At 41.7% G+C, this 21,925-nt stretch overlaps 4 protein-coding genes across 4 annotated transcripts; 2 read left to right on the top strand and 2 right to left on the bottom strand.

The window, feature by feature from the left end:
• Positions 1–620: 620 nt before the first annotated feature.
• Positions 621–8,393, top strand: LOC119129094 (kinesin-like protein unc-104). The gene is made up of 15 exons (XM_037262137.1): positions 621–1,076; positions 1,145–1,271; positions 1,678–1,740; positions 1,817–1,899; positions 2,167–2,277; positions 3,228–3,356; positions 3,816–3,952; positions 4,028–4,239; positions 4,312–4,371; positions 5,708–5,840; positions 6,645–6,766; positions 6,870–7,001; positions 7,213–7,380; positions 8,091–8,241; positions 8,309–8,393. The coding sequence occupies exons 2-15, from the start codon at positions 1,227–1,229 to the stop codon at positions 8,341–8,343; spliced, it is 1,581 nt and encodes a 526-aa protein (XP_037118032.1). The 5' UTR covers positions 621–1,076; positions 1,145–1,226; the 3' UTR covers positions 8,344–8,393.
• Positions 8,270–10,652, bottom strand: slc35a4 (solute carrier family 35 member A4). The gene is made up of 2 exons (XM_037262139.1): positions 9,561–10,652; positions 8,270–8,372 (listed from the first exon to the last, which is right to left on the bottom strand). The coding sequence occupies exon 1, from the start codon at positions 10,616–10,618 to the stop codon at positions 9,659–9,661; it is 960 nt and encodes a 319-aa protein (XP_037118034.1). The 5' UTR covers positions 10,619–10,652; the 3' UTR covers positions 8,270–8,372; positions 9,561–9,658.
• Positions 10,653–10,757: 105 nt separating this feature from the next.
• On the bottom strand, positions 10,758–12,069 carry LOC119129098 (SLC35A4 upstream open reading frame protein). The gene is made up of 3 exons (XM_037262142.1): positions 11,836–12,069; positions 11,454–11,552; positions 10,758–11,011 (listed from the first exon to the last, which is right to left on the bottom strand). Exons 1-3 carry the CDS (start codon positions 11,848–11,850, stop codon positions 10,820–10,822), a joined length of 306 nt encoding a protein of 101 aa, XP_037118037.1. The 5' UTR covers positions 11,851–12,069; the 3' UTR covers positions 10,758–10,819.
• A 101-nt stretch (positions 12,070–12,170) lies between these two features.
• On the top strand, positions 12,171–21,583 carry hmgxb3 (HMG box domain containing 3). The gene is made up of 21 exons (XM_037262134.1): positions 12,171–12,339; positions 12,819–12,989; positions 13,068–13,242; positions 13,487–13,966; positions 14,067–14,180; positions 14,292–14,426; positions 14,944–15,191; positions 15,284–15,375; positions 15,470–15,547; positions 15,692–15,765; positions 16,190–16,291; positions 16,378–16,518; positions 17,146–17,456; positions 17,579–17,706; positions 18,285–18,416; positions 18,502–18,686; positions 18,770–18,992; positions 19,316–19,452; positions 19,907–20,026; positions 20,143–20,352; positions 20,860–21,583. The coding sequence occupies exons 2-21, from the start codon at positions 12,832–12,834 to the stop codon at positions 21,403–21,405; spliced, it is 3,789 nt and encodes a 1,262-aa protein (XP_037118029.1). The 5' UTR covers positions 12,171–12,339; positions 12,819–12,831; the 3' UTR covers positions 21,406–21,583.
• The last annotated feature ends 342 nt before the right edge of the window (positions 21,584–21,925 follow it).

Raw genomic sequence — 21,925 nt, 5'->3', positions numbered from 1 at the left:
CCATGAGTATAAAAGACCCTGTGAGTACTCATTCTTTTGTTGAAAAATAGCTGATTTTTTTTCTGTTAACTCTCCAGTGACCTATATTTCTTCTACAGGTGATAATGAGGAATGGTGAAGGAGTGAAGGTAGGAATTGTACTAAATCCAATACCAGGTAAGGCTTGTTCTCACAATGTAACCCTACCATATTGGAAGCGCATTAGATTTGCTGCAGTATGGTGAAATAGTGATTCTTGCACCTGCCTTACACTTCTAAGGTTCTGAGTTTAAAAGTCAGCACCGGGCATCACCTGTTTCTTCCATATTTGTTCTCACCATACCTCCATATTTGTGTGGGGTTGTTATCATCTCACATTTCAAAAAGATGTAGGCTAGGGTTAGGGTTATGAGGTGGCCAACAATACCCCAGTGAGTCCACAAATAATAATAAAAATATATTATTAACCCCCTAAGTTCTTAAACTGTGGAAAAAAATTACCACTTGCTCCACCAGTTCTGGGAAACAGGAGTAATCTCGAATTAGCATCTATTTAAAAACAACAACAACAACTGTATAGGCACTTTGGGGGGAAATGTGACTGACAACTACAGCAACAGAAAACAATGAACTGACAAAGTGTCGAAACAAGTGACACCACCTGGACAAGGTGAGTGGCTGGAGTGAGCTAGTTTGGTTGACACGGGGCTGATGAGCACAGGCAGACACAACACCAAACGAGACAAGACATGAAGAACGATACAGGGAAAACATGATGAAACAAAACTCAACCTAATCAAAACAAAGTCAACGCAACACAGCATAACAAATGCTCGCTATAAGAACAAACAATAAAAAATGGATGCGTGCAGTTAGATTTCTGTGTGCATAATGTCTTCCTCTCAAAGGTACAGATGCACGCTCGTTAATAAGGATGGACAAAGTTTGGACTGCATTTCAAAAGATGAGGTACTCTGAAGGGCACCATCTCACATGTTTTCCTCTTATGAGCTTGCGCCACCTCAACTGTTTTCTCTCCAAACAGCAACTATGGCGCTTGTCATTCGACCAAGCTGTAGCTGTGGAAAAACATGCAGGTAACACAAGTCTGTTCAGTGTGAGTCACACACACGGCTCGCGACAAACAATTATATGTGTCTGACAGGGTTTCCAGGTGAGCTCCTACAGCCACTCACTGATTGCACGTGTGGAGGTTACAGGGGTCACTACTCATAGGGGGCGCGTCAATGGAGAACATCGGCGCTCTGATTGATGATGTCATCGTTCAACAGGTCTCATACAGTTTTGAAACATTACCTTGACTTCCCTCTAAAGGGAATGTTGCCATCACACCAAATTTGACTACAAGTTTCATATAATTGGTCTGAAAATGGTCATTTATGTACTGTAAATGGCTTTTTTTTTTGTATCTTTCTATGTAAGCACGTGTAGTGATAGGTAGCACAACAAATGCTTTTCCATCAGAATGACAGAGATGTATGTATATCATGTTCTAACAATTTAAACAGGCCCAGATTTTACATGACAGGATTGGGAGTAAATTGACATACTATTTTTTTATTTGAGTGTGCTTGTCGTAAGATATTTGTAATGTAAAATATATGCCTTGTCTCAATAACGGGAGGGAAACTGCTATTTGGTCACAGCATCTTGTTACCCACATTGTGATTTTCTCAGGTGTTAAAAAATGTATTGAGTCATGTGAAAGAGGAGCTGATTGTCTCCGTGTCTTACCTTCAGGTTTGTTTTTATTGCGTGACACGATGGTATTACAGATAGAACGCTGCCAACAAGTTTTTTTTTTTTTTTTGCACAGTTTCACCTGGATGGCAATGTAGAGGACCTCCTGAACCCTGACACACAAACTCTAGAACTTGTCCTTCATCCGATCCTCGGAGGGTAAGTGTCACTGATTCCCAGGCAATGTGCCACAGTGATCATCAGCAGTGCCGTGGAAAATGATCAAAGATCTCTTAACGTATCATTTGCTTACTACAAAGAATGTCCACCTTGCCAAAATTTAGCCGATAAATGGTTGCTTATAGTATTTTGTGTAAATGATGTTCCTTAATTGGCTCAGTAAAAGTTGCCAAATTCCAGTACTAACACAGAATCATGTATTGAGCTTTTATTACATTGAGAAATTGACTTTTGGTCTTTGCTTAGTGTTATCAGAGGTTTAGCGGAGGTGTGCGTAGGCTCTGCAGAGGAAGCCTACTCGCTCTATAAAACATGCAGGGAAGCACAAAAGGCCAAAGAAGAATCCATTTCATCAAGGTAAGACAAATAAACTCAGGCTGTATCTGGCAGGGAGTTACACAACTTGGAAATAAATGGAACACCTAAAAGACTCACAGTTATTTGTTTTGTGTTTATTTTCTTATTATTTTTCAAGTCAACTACCGTAATTTTCGGACTATAAGTCGCGGTTTTTTTCATAGTTTGGGTGGGGGGGGCGACTTATACTCAGGAGCGACTTATATATGTTTTTTTTCACAAATTTTTACTTGATCATTAACACATCACTTACTTACAAGTATAGTTGACCACTTCACATGTTATTTTTAGTATAGTTGATCACTTCACATGCTTTGATATCTTTATCTTGAACATATTCAAAACATGAAAAATAGAGAGAAAAAATCAAATAAAGTAATTAACACTTTAAAGCGCCATATCCTCTGGACATGTCCTCTGTCACCAGGATGACATAAAGGACGAGAAATTTGATCGATGGATTTAATGATTTGGAGTGACACAAATGGTTTGATAATATTGTTGTTTATGTGATAGTTAGTATTTAAAATATAGTTTATATATCGTTGTATGGGCTTGTGGAATAATTTGAACTGCGGCGCGGCAAACGGCATTGTTGACAAAGGACGATCGATGGATTTAATGAATTGGAGTGACACAGATGGTTTTTATAAACGTGTTATTTATGTAATAGTTTTTTTTAAATAACTGAATGTTACGTCAGGCCCGTTCTCAGCTCCTCGTTTGTGTTTGTCACGTTAGCATACCGTATCGTTTAGCCTGTTGTTGCTCGTTCATGTCTGTTCTTGGTGTTGGATTTTGTCGAATAAATTGCCCCCCAAAATGCGACTTATACTCCGGAGCGACTTATATATGTTTGTTTTCACATTTTTGGGCATTTTATGGCTGGTGCGACTTATACTCCGGTGCGACTTATAGTCCGAAAATTACGGTACTTTTGTGTTCTGCAGATGTAGTTGGCTTTTCACAGTTGCAGTGGAGTGGAAACTCCAAAACGATGAAGTGGCCTTTCAACTCTGTCGTAGCAGACTGCGGGTGTTCGGTCTGGTGGGAGGAGCCAACGAGACGGACCTCATGGGGTCTGTCGACAACATGTCCAATTTTTACATAGTATTTATCCTTATATGTTTGCCACAAAGTAAGAAGTATAGCTGCAATTTGGTGTTTAATAAGATATGGAAATGAGCCAATCTTGTCTGGATCCAGATGCACTGATACACAATGTGACTACACTAAACAAGACATGCCATTTTCTAAAAATAAAATCAATAGTCACCCAAAATGCAAAACATTCCTAAGCGTGCCACTTCACTTTTTACACTTATGCCCAACAATGCCCGCAATCAGCGTGAACAAGTAATTTGGCGCCACATTTCGTAACTTAGTAAGTTAGGTTCTATGTGTTCTGCGAGTGACTGGCGACTAGCCCAAGGTGTTGCCAGCAGTGACAGCATTTGAAAATGTCCATAAAATGGTTATTAAATCCCATCTCAAATTTGAAAACATTTATGGCATTTCATGCCATGTCATGTCTCCAGCATCAGCCCACTGCTGAAGGTTATGGATCAACTCCCACGTGAGGCCGCCAAAACCGATGCACTCTTGCACATCCTCCTAAGCGACGCTCTCACAGGAAATAGCAGGACGGCGCTCATCTACTTTATCCAACCTCAAGGTGCTTTGCTCTGCCTCTCTCCACTTCCAATCTAACCTTTGCTCAGAGCGCGAGTCTTCCTCTTCCTCATTACAGGCAATTTGGATGACGAGACGCCATCTGCTTTAGCTTTGGCCCAAAGAGTGAAGCGTTTAGTGACGAGGCCTTCCCAATTTTGCTGGAGTCCAAAGAAAACGGAGCAAGAGATCCGAGGTCATATTATGGGGCTGAGACATGTGATGATGTCAGATTCGGCTAATGGGACGTATAACATCCACAGGCTTGCTGAGCTCATCCAAAGCCTGCAGGTCATTTATAACATCAACAGTGAAATATGTGTCAAACATATTGAATTCATAAGTGTGTGGTCCATTCAACAGATTGTGAAAGAGCAGTCGTGGGAGAAGAAAAGGGAAGAATCACAAAGGATTAAACTTAAGGTTTGATCCTTATACATCTGTCGACTTAGCCTCCTAATAATTAGATAGGTGACTTGAGCAAGGCCGTAGTGTCGCTGCGACCTTTCCTCCTTTACACTAAGGTACTAAGTACTCCCGCAGTTAACCCGATAAAACCTGAAGCATGGACAAGTTAACAAAATGATCTGATTGTTTGAAAATGGAGACTTTATTGGTTCTTTTGAACAAAAAAACAGAACAATTGAAGGGGAAATCAACTTCCACACATGACTTTTGATTTGTATCATATTGTATGGACGAGTCCGGTTACGATGCTTAAAAATCTTGATTTCATAACAAGCTTAACATTTTTGTATTTCCAAACATCAAAAATAACTTTACCCACTTCGAATCAATAATACAACTGCAAACAGCAACCTTGAGAACACCACCGAAGGATTTGGCAATAGAGAAAAGGAATATTTCAGCTTTTTTCTTTTCTTTTCATTATTTTATTAACTTTGCGGGTCACAAACTTTTTATTTTGCAAAGCGGAAGGCCTGAAATCTTTCAATAGTCTCGCTTGTTGGGTTAGGGTTAGTAGTCAAAGCATGTGCATGAACATAGTCAGAATTGACAACTTTCTCTATCATTTGTGCAGAATGGCTTATTTTTGCTTACATATTTTAAGAGTGTAGTTGGAAAATCAAGACTTCATTAATAATTAATCAAATAATAATCCAGAATTCAATGACCTACTGTTTCAAATGACTTACACCGCTTTCTAACACGGTTTTACTCAAATACTTGTGATCAATATTGAGTATTTTTACAATGCACCTTCCCAGTGTGCATTTAATAGTATCTGAATAAACATTTTATTTTATTGTTTTACCTCCCTCTTCAAATTTTGACAAAGTAACGTTTCAAAATCAGTTATCTCTCTTTTCCCAGTTAGAGCCGTCTTGCAAGGTCACTGAAAAGCCATCTGATGGCAGATCCCTGCCCTCTGAAGGATTATCTGAGGCATGCATGTGTCTGTTCAAATACGTCAGGCTTTTGAGGAGAAAAAATATCATACTCAATAAATAGAGGGTTCTAAATGACACGTAATATCGCTATGTGATACATTTGGCATTTATTTTTTATTTTGTTAACAAAATAGTTTTTCTTCCCAATTTTTATCTTATTTCATTTGTTTTCATTAACTGTCCCAACCTTGCAATGTAATTGCAGTGGCTGTTTTCAATTGCACGTAATAAGTCAAGTGAATACTAAAATGTACAAATACAAAATCTAAAAGAATAAAATGTAACTTAAGTATCACTACTGATTTATACCCCGGCCCCGGAAAATAAATATTCTGTTTTTTTGGCAGCTGTGTGGCCTCCAAAAGATCCAAATGGACGGTCACTTATCTGGAGGTCACAACATCAATCCCGAAAATACTTCAGACACCGTGAAAAGTTTGCAGGAAGACTTAAGGCAGGAAATGGAGGGACATGTAAGAGGTAAACAGGACACTTCACAAATCAGCACATCTGTAGATTTCCAAAAGTTCCAATATAAGAGCTGTTCACAAAGTCCACCTATATGATTATAATTTCCACTACTATAATGTTATTTATATCATGATATTTATAAACGCTGGCCATACGTTTTTGTCACCCTCCTCTTTGCTACATTAGTAGGAATCGGGATTTCTATATTTGAAGCAGGTTTTCTTTTCAACTGCCTCAAACAAGTCTCGCCATCTCATCCAAGTCTGCAAATTATAAATGGATTATTTTATTTTTTTTATCTTGGTCTCATTTTATTATATTACAAAAACCTGGCATCCGAACTGGAGCGTGTTGACTTTATCCGTTTTTGTTTACACGACTGCATTATATTGAGTATCTTGTTACCCATCTTATCATAAATACGTCAACATTATAAAGGCGTCTTCAATACTGTTGTAGTACATCATTGCAAACTCCTACTAGAAATATCTGTATGTAAATGGCAGCACTGATTTCTACAGAAAACCATTAGTGTGGTTTATGTAGGTCCCATACAACTAATAATCAAGTTCAAGACAATCCACAGTTCACAACATTTCACTTTTTGTTTTTGCCCGTGTTTGGACTCTGAACAAGTTCCACAATAAATCTGTTTAGCACACAAAAGAATCCAGATACTTCCAGGAATCTAAAAAAATTAAGCCTTATTATTTTCTTTAAGGTAGATCTTTTGATATGCCCTATTCTTGAACGTGACTTGATTGCACAGGTGATTTGACCAGTGACTGTATGTTCTGCTTCTCATATCTGCAGAAGGCACAGGGAGCCTGGAGAAAGTCCAGGAGAGCATAACAAGGATCCTGCAGTTGATGGAGCCTCTCAGAAAGGAACCGATTAAGAATATTCCTGCAGAAAAATGTGACCTCTGTCTACAAGTAACTCGCTTCATCTCCCTTGTGCCTTTTAATCATTTGAAGGCTTTCTGTATGCACAAGACACTCTCACTAAAGCCCTCCCCCCCTTTCTGCTTTTTTTAAGTTAAATGATGAGTATCAGTTGGAAGACTGCCATGCATACGAGCGTAGGAGGCAACTGAAAGAGCTCAGCGGGAGATTAATTCAGCAGGAGGTGGAGAAAATACAGAGAGACTTGACGAGGGAGCAGCTTCCAGTAAGCTGTATATGTTTCATACTGTATTATTATTCAGCGTGTTATCTTTCTTTGGAGAGGATGCTGAGTCACTTGAGGTGATTCATTGTGGAGGGGGGGGGGCGGCAAAGAAGGCCATCAATGTGTAATTTTGTGGAAATGTGAAGAAAACTATAAACGCACATTAATAATAGAGCGTAAATGTCAAATGATGAAAATAATCAATCCTTAGGGTGAGGGCGTGCAGAGAGAGCTGCTGGTGATGAGCAATGAGAGACGGGTTCTGATGCTGCAGATGGAGGCCCTGCGAGCGGAAGCGGAGCAGGCCCGCAAGGACCTGCTGGTGCAGCGTCACAAGCATCAAAGTGAAGTGCAACGTCTAAGAGAAGAGAGCCTGCAGGTGGGTCCATCCGTCGCAGGGTATAAATGTTAACTTTTTCATTCATCTTTTGTCTCTCCACTCTTTTTTTTTTTTTTAGGGGACTGCTGTCTCCCTGAGTATTTACCCTCGCAGTTTACCCTTCCATGCAAAGCCCAAATATGTATTCTATACTTTTACTTCACATAATATTATTGGTCTATTTCAATGCAATGACACTGGTAAAAACAAACAAACAGACAGACATATTTTTATCCTCAGCAAAAAAAAAAAAACATTTTGTTACAGTATATTAATTCAATTTACTTGGTCGTGAAACTGTTCTTGGTAGGCATCTTTGTATTATACTGCCCCCAAATGGCTAAGAGCCGCACATTAGCCATTCAAATGAAGGAAAAAAAGTGGTTGAAACTGTTCAAAAATAAAAAGATTGAACAGACTCAAAGATGCATGAGGATTATGAGACATTTTGTGCTCAATCAATGAATCAAGTGTGAAATAAAAGAAAGGAAAACAGCACCATGGGATGGGGCAACCCACAACCTGCCCTATGACCTTTGTTTGTGTTCGTGTAACTGGAGTTGTTCCTTAATTACAAACACCGGAGCTCGCATGAAATTTCTGATGCCTGCAATTAAGTGTTTTTTTGTGTTGTTTGTTTTGTTTTTATCCCCAAATATGTTGTTTACCCTGCCTTATTTTTTTTCTTTCATGAACATGTGTCTCTGAAGGTGTTCAGGAGGTTTTATGAATCGAGCGAAGATCTGAGGAGGACGTCTGAGGCCAGATACAGAAGCGTGCTGCTAGAGGCTGTGCACGATGCTGTTTACCTATCTGCTCAGAACCAGCAGCTGCAGGCCAACAACAAACAACTGCGTAAAGGTGGGTTTAGTTCTACACTTACTCATCCTTTACTGTAGTAACTCTTGTTTTTATTTATTTTTCACAGCTCTGGGGGAGTTGAAAGATACTCTCACTAAGTGAGGTGAGCACAATTACCTCCCAAAAGGAACATGTGACTAAACGTTGTAGGTGCATGAGAACTTACTGGACCTTGTGTAGCACTCCTTAATGTATTAGAAAATGTGCAACTTTTGTGGAAATTGCAAGCGAATGCTCAAATGCAAAAATTTGAGTGCAAGCGTATTGATGTATGAGAATTCAATGAAATGAATGAGTACAAGAATACATCATTTATTAAATTAAAATGAATATTATCACGGCGGAACAGTGGTGCACTGGTTAGCCTCACAGTTCAGCGGTGCGGGGCTCAATTCCCACTTCTGCCTTCTTGTTTGGAGTTTTGTGCCTGTGTGGGTTTCCTCCCACATTATAAAAAAAAACCCCAAAAAAAACATGTGTGGTAGGCCGATTGACCACTCCAAATTTTCGGTGGGAGTGATTGTGGGTGGTTGTTTGCGTGTGTGCGCCCTGTATTTGGCTGGTGACCGATCAGGGTGTACCCCGGCTGCCGCCTAAAGACTTCTGGGATAGGCTCTATCATTCCTGCAGCCCTCATAAAGATAAAGCGGTTCAGAAAATGGATGAAGGAATAGTATTAAAGTAAAAGAAAGTGGACTGGAATCATGCCTGAGGCAGGAATCAAACGAGGTCATGACAATCTAATGAGGAATTTTTGTGTATTACTGTGGTGGCCATTTTCAGTGGTGCAGTATCTAAATGCACCCATCCATGCATTTTATAGCGTTTGTTCTTATTAGGGTCGTGGATAATCTCGACCAGGGCTGCCCAAGATAGGTCTTTGAGGCCCTATCCAGTCTGTTTTGGATGCATTCTTGCTGCAAAAATAAAATCCTCAGGTTCGTGAGAAGGCTTTCGCAAAGCTTGCTGATGAACTGATTATTTCAATCAGGTGTTTAGCAGGAGGGGTACACCTAAAACTGCCTGGTTAGGAGCTCGAGGACCGGACTTGGGCATTTTTGATCGAGAGGCAGTCTAAGCTGACTTTAGACAAAAGGTCGAAAGTCAATTCCAGTAGGCCTCCACCTTACCCTGTGATCCTAACGAGGTCACACACACACTATAGAAAATGGGTGGATGGCATTTAGCCTATAGTGCTAAAAGCAGACATTTTGATGCAGCTCTTGCATTGTATTCCATTAGACACGCATACATAATTGGCCATTGAGTGTATGAGTAACAATGAAATGGTTAGATTTATTATATGTTCAATTTTCATCTTTACACACAACATAGAAATAAAAAAAGCAAGAAATAAATATGCAAAACCAAAGAATGAGTATGAAAACAGTGCTTGGCGCTTCTAGTGAAGAATCGGCTATGTGTAGTAAAGAAAAGCTGCCAGGGCGACCATGGCGAGTGGTATCGAGAAGAAGAAAGTCAGCTGCAGCCCTAAAACTGCCCACGACATCACAGCGTTGACCAGCATGGAGCAGGAGATGACGAACAGCCGAGTGATGCCGCTGCCGTGTTTCAACAGTACAGACATCAGAAGGCCGTTAGCCGCCTGTCCCGCTATGATAGCCCAGACAGTCCACGAGTACCCTTCTAAAAAGCTCTTGTCACTCGCGAGGGCAGCGAAAGAAGACAGTCCGTTGATGAGCACACCAAAAACGTAGAGGTAGAGATTTTGAACGCTGAGTGGCAGCTTCTGACCCTTCAGCACCTTTTCTGTATAAACGGCTGCCAGCCCAGATGCACAGCAATACACCAGCATGAGGAAAAGCCCCCACGCAGTGATATGAAGCCTGATCTCTTGCTGCGTCTCGCCCGTGTCTGCTGGGTCCAGGCTGGTGTAGCTATGGCACACTCCCGCCGCCATGAGGAGCCCCAGACTGGCCCACTGACCCCAGCGCAGCCTCTTGCCTAAGCACAGAGAGTAGAGCAGAGCGGTGGTGGCAATTTTGAGGTTGCTGAGGACCTGGAAAGAACTTGGGTCCATGTGAGCCTGCATAAGGACAACCAGGTTGTTATTGAGGGCGTAGAGTGCGGCGGGGGCGGCGTAGGGGGCCACGAGGAACGGGGAGGGAGGCGCGAGGAAGGTCGACGCGCCCCCGGTCGTAATGAGAGTGGCGAAAGACACGAGCAGCTTGACCAACTCGATCATGACGACGCATGAGGAAGGGTTGAAAGGGATGCGGCCCTCCGCTTTGCTCAGAGCGATGAGCGGCGCATGCGTGCCGTAGATGAGGACCATCACGCATAAGAGGGCCCCCCACCGTACCCTCGGCAGCCACCGCTTCCCGTACCTCGACTTCTCATTCTGCATCGCAATCATTGTTGATAACACAAAATTAAATACATGAATTCCAGTGCAGTTAACTTAAGGCAATCACAAGGAGAAACCAAATGAATGTTATGAAACGTGACGGACCAAACGCTGCAAATTGAAGTCCTACATCATAAATAAAATGTAAAAATTGCAGTCCATCACTGAGCAAACAAGAACTAGCACCAGGCTTTTGCCAGCCTGCCCAAATTACTTTTTTTTCAAGTTGTTGAGAAAGTCTTTGACGGTCCTTTCAATGTTAGGCACTTGATAGTTCTGTGCTGCGTAGATGCCAGTGACTGTCCCCAGCAGCACCCCAAAGATGGCGGAAGAGCGCAGCTTAGCCACTACATAACCAGCCAGGAAGCCCTTCAGGAACGGAGATCCCGACAGCGAGCCACCCTGCAAGGTGAAGATGACATTAAACTGAAAATCAAACTCTTTCACAAATTTCACTAACCACAGAGGAGTGTTGATACCCCTGCATGCTCATACTGACAAAGATTTTCGCATATTGTAGTTAGTTTAGTAGTTACTAGTTTTCATTGATTTTGTTGTTGAAATTTCTCTTCTCAATTTAGCTTGCGTTACTTTTTTGTTATAATAACCTTATAGCATAACGGGTTTCTCCGCCAATGACCTGGCAGCCACATTCAAGTCGCGGTTGAAGCATAAATTACGTCAAAGCCAGAAGGTAAGCAGAGCTGCAGTACGATAAAAGATTAGCTTTAACAAACAGTGTTAATATTGGCTTCTGATCACTGATACAATCTAAGTGGGCAACTTTGAGGTTGGGGGGGATTTGTGTTTGGCTTTAGTCACGTGACAGCAACCACGCAAGTACCTGAGGAATTCCTACAGAGATTTCGTTCTCCACTCTCTTCTGGATTTCCTCCAATTGATTTTTGAGCTGTGTCAAGTCTTTCAACTTTTTCAGGGGATCCTAAAAATAGACAAGTGGTTCATGTTTCCACCGGTCACAAATACCATCCTAATTCTTGGTTTTCATTCATGCAAACAGCGATGCAATGTAATACATGTCATTTACGATTTCCATTATTAAAGTTAAACATCTCTGTTTATTGGCAAACTGGTGCGACCATAAATTCGATGAGAGCTTGACATACTTCAACGGGATCCATTTTCAATTTCCCATTTCTTGTCATAACTACGGACTGACTCGGTATTAAGAATTAATGCATTAAAAGAAGGAAAGCTCTCCTCACCTTGTCATCCGCCATTTTTGCCCATCGAGTTGATCAGTGCTCTATTAACTAACCTACACCCTTCTTTGCGATTAGTTAGGTCTAAAAGTGACTTCTAGGTAAATAAGGATGGAATTTGATCTAATATCTCCAACGCGCTGCTATCAACATACTATTCCTACATTTTTTTTTTTTAAACTTGTCAGTGTGTTTCATATCATAATTCGGCAGAGGCGTGTTATCAATACCGGAAAAGTGTCACCTTCACGTGTCAAAAACGTCGGACATGATTGGCCAATGTTTCCATATGAACGCCTGTGATTGGTTTAGAACCAATACAGCAAAAACGCCATGTTTTTGTTCGGTAGAGGTTAAACGAAGCAAATTTTGCAGACATATTTCTCTCGCAAATTCCGCACTTTACATATACTATTTACCACGTAGCACTAATATCCAGTGCTTGTATGATGTCCGATCGTTTTTACATCACTTTCAAAGCATCGTGAAGCGCTAGGTCCACACGAGGTAAGACTTCAACAAGAAGCCATTTCATTGGACCATGCCGTGAATAGCTGGCAGTATACAGTTTGGCCATTAACGCTGCTTTAAAACATACACGTGCCAGTGTTTTTAACTTGTTAACGCCCCATTAGTACTCTTGTGACCATCGCTTTTTGGCACATTGAAATGACCATCAGGGCGTTATTTATGTCGCTCTTGTATGCACTGATCGTTGGTGTTTCTTTTTATTGTCATCCATATTTGTCCCGATTTCAGAATTCTAGCATCACACAACCAATGAAGAGTTTTTTTTTATTATGTTGAACGGTTTATTTTTCTTCTAGCTGTGGGTGATAATTTTAATATATAAAAAAATCAAAATCAAGGGACAACAGAAGTCAACCTAAATCCAATTATATATAGTTACAAAATACATGTTTACTTGAGTAAATTTCATCGTATTTACATTTTAACATACTATGTATGATCCAAATGGTACCTAGGTCCAAGGCCATCATGGAGAAGATGGACCTTTATGAGGTTGCAAAGCTAAAAGAGGAGGTGAAGCTGAAAGAGGAGATTGAGAGCGGTGGCAACCATCTTGGTGTAATTTCCCCCAAGAAGCGTAAGCGCAAAAGTCAAGAAGATGGCGATGTGAAACAAAAAAAGCCCAGGTAATGCACACATCAAAATGTTTGCACCTTCACAAATTGGGATTCTGCTCCCATGCTTCAAAAAATGTAATCTTACAGATCTGCCTACCTGCTCTACTACTTCGATGTTCATCAGATTATGCAACAGGAGAGGCCCAATCAGCCACAATCAGAAATCAACAAGCGAATCAGCGAAAGCTGGAAAAGGCTAAGCGTGGCAGAGAAACGCTACTATCTGGAGAAGGCCAACTCGGAGAAGGATGGCACAGATACAGTAAATGACCAAAAAAATGCTTTAGGGCAGCTACGTGACTCAAATACATTTGAGCACAACGTTGATTTGGACTTAACCTAATGCTTTAGAAATCATGTCTTATCTTGAAGTCAAAAGAATGGCGCATCAAGAGAGTTTACAGTAAAAAAAATTCAAGTTTTTGTTGTGTACAAAGTTGTAGTTGATGACCAATGGTGGCTTTTTCACAGAGGTTTTCTGAATTTCATTGTTTTTGTTATTTCAGTTGTCTTCCAGTCCATCCAATGACTTTCCAGGCTTCCGTAAGATCCTACCGAGAGCTAGTTACCTTGTCCTGACCGATGATCCCCAGCCAGGAGCTTCCCCGGCAGAGTGTCCCAATCCAGTTGATGGAACCCTGTCCTTCCCCACTTTGTCTCAAGAGTCGAAAGAGGCCCAAACGTTTGTCTTGACCTCCGAGATGGATGTTTCTTCAAGCTCTCTGGTCAACTTTGGAAAAGACATTGGCGAGGCGGCATCTTCAACTGCCGTCCAAGGAAGCACATCGTCCTCTTCTTCATCAATCACTACTGTGTCTCCAGCTTGCAAAGATGTTTCTTACCCGCACAGCCCTGTGGATGCGCTAGCAAACTGTGTTGGAATGAACAGATGTGAGATAAGAGATGCTGCTGGTGTAAACAGCGGGGTGACAATGCATCAAACCCATGGGGAAACGACACAGATGGTTGCCATCATACCCAACCAGGTGTTGACTTCACATCCAATAACCATGTTTAATGACAACATTGTGTTTTACTGATTGAATTGAATTACAGGTAATTAATGTCATTTTGCTCTTATTTTAGAACTTGCTCGAGACCAAGTCCTTGGCGGGGGTCAGCTCTTTGGCCACCGTCATGATGGTCCCTGTGGCAGCCAGAGAAGAGCAAAATCCCGTAGCGGTGCCACCATACAAGATGGTCATTGCGCACACATTTTGAACATCATGACGGCGCCGGCTCTCGTTTCATCAGAGAATAGAAGTTAAGTTAATTGCATTTAAGATAGCATTTGTCCAACTGTTGTTTTAGGCTGTGAAGACATACACCAGAAGAGGTCGTGGGAGGTGTCCCAATCCTCAGTGTTCATTCGTGTATGTCACCCGCCACAAGCCAGCAAAATGCCCCGACTGTGGAATCCACCTTGGCGGCAAATGGATACCTGCTGTGAGTAATACCTTTTTAGGATTTTATTTCTTGGCCTGTATAATCAGCATAATTTAATCATTCTGGTTTTAAAATAATATTTATTAGATTTCTATCGGCACCAAAAACGAAAAAGTAGAATGTTTGCTTGATCAGTCTAAAGACAAGAGGAACAAGAATAATTGTGCCTTTGCAAATATTTTACTGATTTAACCTGTAGTTTGTTACTTTTTGACGTGATTTAGTTACAGTCCAGACAGGCTTTGGTGGGACAACAAGCGAGCCAGTTTATACCACCTGCAGGACCAGAGTAGATCTGTAATAAGAGTAATAATAAGATCTGTAATATCAAGACACATTTAGGTCAGAATCATTCACACTGTCCTTTCATGATGAAGAATGAATGCTATTATATTGATCATGATAAATAATCTAACTACTGCTTTTTCTTAGTCCTCAATTGAAGACTGCTCCAAGTTCATAGTATTTTAAAATTAGTGTCTGACTTTTTCACTCTGTGCCTGCATTTCTACATCAGGCAAAGAAAATCCAGCAAAAAAACATACCCGTTGCCACGGTGGTGTCCGAAGCCACGTCTGCTCCAAGCTGTCCAGACACGACGAAGGAGGGGAATACTGATGCTGGTAAAACCAAACCCACTCAGAGCAAAAAAGAAGGGCAAAACTGCTTAAGGAAGATCAACTCAGCTCTAAGTGTTGAGTCAGCAGAGGGCAGCAGCACATCACCGGAAAAAACAGGCTGCGCATCCATGCAGCCGCTAATAAAGTGAGTCACTGCACAAATGACCTTCTCCGTGCTGTATTTTAGTTCATCCAGTTTTATAGGTCTAATTAGACACAATCTTTGTCTTTGAATAGGCACATGAAAAAAAAAGCACTCGGAAGTCAAAGCACGTGTGAAGTTCAGGGGAGGCCTAAAAGACCCATCTTACCTTCCTGTTATAAAACCGGTGAATGGAAACTACAAACATTATTGATATTTAGATTTCATGTAAAGACTCCAGTCACATTGTTTTACACTGACGTTGATATTTGTTTCTCCAGCGCCTGCTTTGTTCCAAGTCATCGCAGTCCCAGCTGTGAACAGAAAAATTCCGGCACAAAACAACAGACCACCAACTGGTACATCATGTTCCCGTTTTGTTTGTATGGACTCTTTTTCGTGTCATGTAGTCCTGAACCATACTTAACAAGAAGAAGTTAAAAAAAAAAAAAAGAGGGACTCTTTTGTGTATTATGGGATAACATTTTTGTTGTTAACCACAGAACCCAGAGAGAGATTCTCAGGTCTCAAAGCTGGTACTTTAAAACAACTCGGCCAGCAAGTCCAATCCGTGCAGGTCAGCACACAGAAACAATACGCTAACAATTTTAGTTGATTGTATCAAATATGTTTCAGTTTTTAGGTTGCAGTTTGATCGCTGCGCTGGCCTTCTTAGGTCGAGTTTGCATGTTCTTCCTGTTCCTACGCTTGCATGGATTGTCTGCAGTTACTCCAGCTTGTTCCCTCATTGCAAAAACATGTATCTTAGATTTGTCGAAGGCTCTAAATTGTCCCTAGGTGTGAATGCGAGTGTGAATAGTTATTTGCTCTGCCATTGGCTGGCAACCATTGTTTGTTCTACTTACCCGTCCCTTACCCAAAGTCTGCTGAGATAGGCTCCAGCTCACCTGCGACCCTTATAAAGGACAAGCACCATTGAGAATAGATTGATGGATGTATTAGGACAGTGTTCTTGATCAATTTGTTCATTTTATTTGTAGACTTCTCCTGTCGCCACCCACCAGCCTGTTTCTTCCTCATCTGATAAGAGCATGACCATTGTGTCAATTGTTCCCTTCAATCACGTGTCAGTCAACAGCTTTGTAAGTGCAAATCATTTGAATGTTTTGTGCGAATATTGCATGTCCTGTCTTACTCCCGTATAAGTTCCACTTCTTTCTTTTTTAAGGACCTAGGACTGTCAACATTGAGAGGCAGAGGTCGCTGTAAGAACACGTTGTGTGACTACATGTATAAGAACAGACATAAACCCTTAGTGTGCCCTAAATGTGGCTGTGAGCTGCCCAAGGGGAAGCCCAAGGCAACCGAGGTAAAAGCTGACTCCTTCTACGTTTCAAACATGTAGTTGTGGAGATCACAAAAACCAAGATTCTTCTGTAGTTTTTGGAAAATCCCTATCATGGTTCAGACATATTTTCAGTATTTGTATGTGGATAGGATGGGGGGGACACTTTGGATTTTTGTTTGACTTTTTTTCCCCCCTTTCACTTATATCCTTGTGTAAGGCTTTTTTTTTTGTGAACTGTTTTGTTGATTTTACTCCCAAGTGTGATATTCCTGGCACCCTATCATACTCTTTAGGTGGCTAAATGGTCTTGTCATTAAGGTTGGAGTTCACTGCATGTTGAGGCATTCTACAGTCTACAAATGCATTTTTTTTATTTGTATGTGGAGTATTTTTTTAAAGCACTGGATTTTTTAAAAATAGGATTGTTACAATACTTTAGAAAAAAATGAAGGTGGAATGTGGATAACACGAATGCTTTTCAGACAACTAGCGACTGATTTATATCTTCATCACTCCCTCTTCGTCGAAACAGGTTAATGGATTTGTTGTTGATTGTAACTTTTAACCCTATTTGACGAGCAGGACGTTTAGCCACAGTTGTCGTTTTTTTCATTTTGTATCATCGATCTTTGTGATTGTCTGTTTTAGCGGTTAAATCGATTGATCGATCCATGCCAGCCCTTGAGTCCTGTTCAGAAAGACATCCAACGGCAATCCACCCTGCAGCTGATTCGCCATTCCCTGCAGATTCCAGAAAGCGAGGCTGAGCTCCAAGAAACACTTTCCCTTATCCAGGATCTTAACAGTCTTCAAATTGTCTTAGTCCAAGCGGGCGAGCAAAACAAGGAAGGGACTTTTGAGACCGAGACCCTGGTGGAGACCGGGTGGCCTCAGTTCTATGAATCATCAGCCACCCAATGTGGGCTCTGTAAAAAGCCCCTTTACAAAGGAGATCAGAGGTGAGAAGACAGGAACAAAATTGTGGACATATTTAACAGCACTTCCCAATTTCTTCTTCTGTTTTTATATTGTTGTGCGTGTCTGCTACCCCTAACAACATGCTATAATTGTTCTAACAAAGCACAATAGCAGGGCAGGAGGACTGCTGGCTGATTACTGAGATGCTGATCCAGACGGCATCTCTGCAGCTCAAAGTCTGTCTCAATGCCAAGTGTCTGGCTCTGCACAGCTTCACTGACCTGCATCCAGGTAAAAAAAAAAAATGTTGTGCTCAGTGCATTCAGGCATGGCTTGAATGCAGGTTCACTTTCAAAAATGTATTCTGATACAGTTGCTCGTAGGAACTGGAGGAAACAGGAGCACCCAGGATTCAAACCCAGGAACTTTGGGGCAGATGTACTAATAGCAAACCATGCTGCCTAGCTTCATAACAGTGTTTTTAATACTGAGCCACATGACTCAATATGTGTTATAAATGAGCACACTATTTCTGAAACTGACCCATGGTCTCCATGTGGCACAAGACATAGAAATCACAATAATGGTTGGTTTACAGTGTATACATAACTCCCAAATAATTGAATTGCATTTCTTTTCCCCTTCATATTACGATTAGAACATGACATTGGAAACTTGTTTTCCCTCACTGGAGAACTTGCTTTAAATTCTGAGAATGGGCATAGGATGCTTTTTGTGTGGTTATAGTCTGTGACTTCATACATCAAAGTTGAACCAGTGTCCTCATATACCAGCCTTTCTGCAAAGAGCCATGAAAGGGATTTAATGCGGCATGACTACAATCCTTTCCTATGAATGTGTTATTTCAGGTTTGTTCAACATTGGAAACAGACTATTGGTTAGCATTGATCTCTTATTAAAGATCAGAGGCAAAATCAGATCAGGCCAGCCTCCTGCTCAGGCTGTCGGGACCTTATTTGACCATGTCTCCAACCACCCCGGTAACATGTAATAATATCACAACTAGCTACGTAGCTGTTTGTGCAAAATATTGTAAATGAACACCACCTCTTGTGTTTTCATCAGTCCATTCGCTGAGTCCAGAGGAGACGTCCCAAATTCAAGAATTTCTCCTGATAGGCTACTGGGCCTTCGAGAGTCTTACAGTGCGAGACTATAACGATATGATCTGTGGTGTTTGTGGTGTCGCTCCCATGGTAGAGATTGCCAGGCGACACACAAACAATGTGCTGGAGCTCACGAATGTGGAGGTAAGATCAAAAATAAAAGCTAGTGATGAAACGATATTTCTGCAGCCACGAAGTTGGTCATCGATGCTGCTTGTTCTCTGTAGTTCACCTGGCCGGACCCTCCGGTGTCAGACGAAGTGCGCATGGATGACTTTTGGCTGACCATGGAGACCGAGGCAATTGAGCAGGCCGCTTTCCCTGCGGACATCCCCATCACACGGATGGACGCTTCAATTATCGCACCCTTCATCCCCCCGCTGATGAGGAGCCGCACTGTTATCAACACAGAAAAGGACAAGGTCACGTCACAAACACAGCAGCCCCCAGGTACCCGTTACCATAATTGTAATCTGCTACTGTATTTCTATCAATCACTCCAAACTCAGTGTGGAGAATTTAGTAGTTTTGATGCATTTTGCATGTAGTACAGTCTATCATTCTTAAATGTATTTGTATGAGAAATATTTCGAGGCCATAAAACTAAACCACCATAGCTGAGCCTACCTTGTTCTGTGTGACAAGGTATTCTTAATTGATGATCACTCTGCCCAAACTAGTTCATTCTAGGATGTTTGTAACCTAAACAGGATTACTAAATCCTTGTGTAAAATATGGATAGTAAATGATATGAGTATTATTTCATGTTTCAGGAGGTGCGCCATCAGTTTTGGTCCGCCTCATTCACGATGGCGAGTTGAGCCTCGACAAGGTCAAAGACTACAGTGAGGACAAACTGAGAAGTATTTTGGAGAGCTGTGGGTTGAGCATCACTCCAGGCTCAAGTAAGGTGGGTGTGCCACAGATCTATATCAGCTGTGCTTACTTACAATGCTCCACTGAGACTGTACATTCGAGGAAGCATAGGTTTGGTTTTATGAAGTGCTGTGAAGTGGACTAAAAAAATAACTTTGAATGTTTCTTGCAAATAGGGTTGCCAACATACACTCTGATGACTGTGAACCAACCGATTTTGTTTCTTTTTTTGTCCAGTAACAGTCATAATTATAAGATACTATTGCTCTACTTTGCTTTTTGGCTCCTGGAGGAGAAAAAGCCAATAAAACATTCATGGTTGTCATCAGAGTGACTATATGTAAATACCCCCTCAAGCATCTTGAATCAGGCTTTTTTTTAAATTTTTTGTGTAGTAGTGTTGTATGTTGAATGTCGATGCACAATGCACAAGCCACCTTTTGACAGCCATGATGTAAAATGCTCCCATCTCTCCCTCCCCCTCCTAGAAAGACCTGCTGACTTCTCTGACCTCCATGTGCACGCTTGTTCATAGCGGCCTCCCCACAGGCCCCCAGCCCCCTCAACACCTCACTGCTGGCAAGTTGTCCAAGGTCTGCCCCCACAAGGTAAAAGCAAATCACAGTGAGTTGGCTGTGTGCCATACACTGGACGCCTTATTATCTATCACCTTGAAAGACGAAAACAATTCAATGAGTCACCGTCAGCCTCATTTTTGTGTCAGGTCGTGTGCGGTTCCAAGTACTTGGTGAGAGGAGAGACGGCCCGGGATCACGTAGATCTGCTGGTGTCCTCCCGTTACTGGCCCCCGGTCTATGTTGGAGACTGCGCTCGACAAGTCGCTCTTTGTACGGACATGCAGTACCCAGAAATGGCCGCCCGGATGTGGGGCAGAAATCAAGGTTGCTTTTCTGAGCCTTTCGATGAGTCAGAGGTGGGTGCAAATCATTAACAAGTCACCTGAATAGGCTGAACATGATAAAGGTCATACAGTGCTGGACACAGCATTAGGTACACCGGCAAAAATAATAATAATGCTTAGTTGTGATTGTCACGACGCGAGCAGTCATAAAGTTACAATGTTTTTGTGTGTGTGTGTGGTTGGTGTTTGCAGCGCTATAGAATGGAAAGACATCATACTGTATGACGTCATGAAGTCTGTTTTTAAAATGTGCCTCTCGTGCCGATCAATTAGGCAAAAAGGCACGCCGTAATATCACACTGCTCATTAAAACTGACTTCACTTAAAACAATCAAAATATTTTCTTTTACATGTAACACAAACAAATACTGTTATATAACTGGCATGTGGTCATTTAATGTTTCTTTTTTTTTTTTTTGCACTTTTAGTTAAAGAACCACTTCAGGTTGCCGTCAGACTTGAGCTGTGGTCACATTTTCATGTTTGTGTCTAAGACTCTTGCTCTTTGCTCCTCCTCAGCTCGTGTCATGCGCTGAGTTGCAGGAGAAGCCGTACAATGCCGATCTTTCTATGTTCGGGGACAACCAGCACATTCACCCCCACACTAAATCTTCGTCTTGTTGGCTGGTGCATCCTCCTGCCTTGACTCTGGGCCACAAGGCTGCTGTTCCAGAACACCATTCAATGGCCTTGTGCAAAGACCTAGAGCACCTCATTTGCACTGTGACTCAAATTGTGAAGGAGGAAGGTGAAAAACAAGGTAACCAAAGTTCAGTGAACTCTTTGAGGACACAACATGTGCTTTTCAACAACCCGGCGCATTACTACCTCTACAATCGCCTACTGGATTTTCTCTCAAGTAGAGACATTGTGAACGAGCAGATTAGCCAAGTAGTGAATTCGTGCCAGCCCGGAGAGGTTGTCATCCGGGATGCATTGTATAGGCTCGGAGTGGCAAATGTCAACCTGGAAAGGACACTACTCGGAGAAGATCAAACAGTGGTGGCGGAGGAACTCGAACAAAGCCCTAAAGAGACAGCCTATGACCTTGTTGTGCTTCAGTGAATGCTCTCAGAATGCAACGTTGATCCGTAAACATAAGACAGTACGTCATAAGTAAGATTACAAGAAGAATGAAAATATCACTTCAACGTCTTGTTTCATTAAACAAAGATATGTAAACATGTGAACTGCACTGAACTAATCTCCCCCATTATATTAATAAATATCTCTAATATACCTATATCAGTGGCAGTTTCTCTGAGACTGCAAGGGAAGCTCATCTTCCCCTAAAAGGTGGACTGCTGTGTGCACATTTCTTGACAAAAGTACCTATCACATGTAACTGACTCTACTTCCTTCTAATTCATGCTCGCAGAGACACGGTGCTTTTACATAGTGGGATGCTGAGTGTCTACTGCCTCGATGGGGAAGCATAGAGTTAGTTGTTTCACTGCACGTCATTGGATAAATGGTGTGCTTTATCCTGCCCATTGAAAGCGCAGCCTCTCTGGGGGTCTACAGGCAGAGTGGTGTCCCACAAGCATGCCTTCTGCATGATGACTGGATGATCTGTCTTTGATTG

Source organism: Syngnathus acus, chromosome 10 (genome assembly GCF_901709675.1).
Source record: "Syngnathus acus chromosome 10, fSynAcu1.2, whole genome shotgun sequence".
Classification (NCBI taxonomy): domain Eukaryota; kingdom Metazoa; phylum Chordata; class Actinopteri; order Syngnathiformes; family Syngnathidae; genus Syngnathus; species Syngnathus acus.
Note: the sequence above shows the minus strand (reverse complement) of the source record. Positions and strands in the feature narration are given on the sequence as shown.

Excerpts from the sequence above, each read along its gene's own strand:
- hmgxb3 (XM_037262134.1), top strand. The coding sequence starts at position 12,832 with ATGGAGAAGATGGACCTTTATGAGGTTGCAAAGCTAAAAGAGGAGGTG. Across the intron at positions 14,181-14,291 it reads CGGTGCCACCATACAAGATG|GCTGTGAAGACATACACCAG; the intron begins GTCATTGCGCAC and ends CTGTTGTTTTAG. Across the intron at positions 17,457-17,578 it reads CTTTACAAAGGAGATCAGAG|CACAATAGCAGGGCAGGAGG; the intron begins GTGAGAAGACAG and ends GTTCTAACAAAG.
- LOC119129098 (XM_037262142.1), bottom strand. Across the intron at positions 11,012-11,453 it reads TCTCTGTAGGAATTCCTCAG|GGTGGCTCGCTGTCGGGATC; the intron begins GTACTTGCGTGG and ends TTCACCTTGCAG.
- LOC119129094 (XM_037262137.1), top strand. The coding sequence starts at position 1,227 with ATGGAGAACATCGGCGCTCTGATTGATGATGTCATCGTTCAACAG. Across the intron at positions 2,278-3,227 it reads GAAGAATCCATTTCATCAAG|ATGTAGTTGGCTTTTCACAG; the intron begins GTAAGACAAATA and ends TGTGTTCTGCAG. Across the intron at positions 3,357-3,815 it reads AACGAGACGGACCTCATGGG|CATCAGCCCACTGCTGAAGG; the intron begins GTCTGTCGACAA and ends TCATGTCTCCAG.
- slc35a4 (XM_037262139.1), bottom strand. The coding sequence starts at position 10,618 with ATGATTGCGATGCAGAATGAGAAGTCGAGGTACGGGAAGCGGTGGCTG.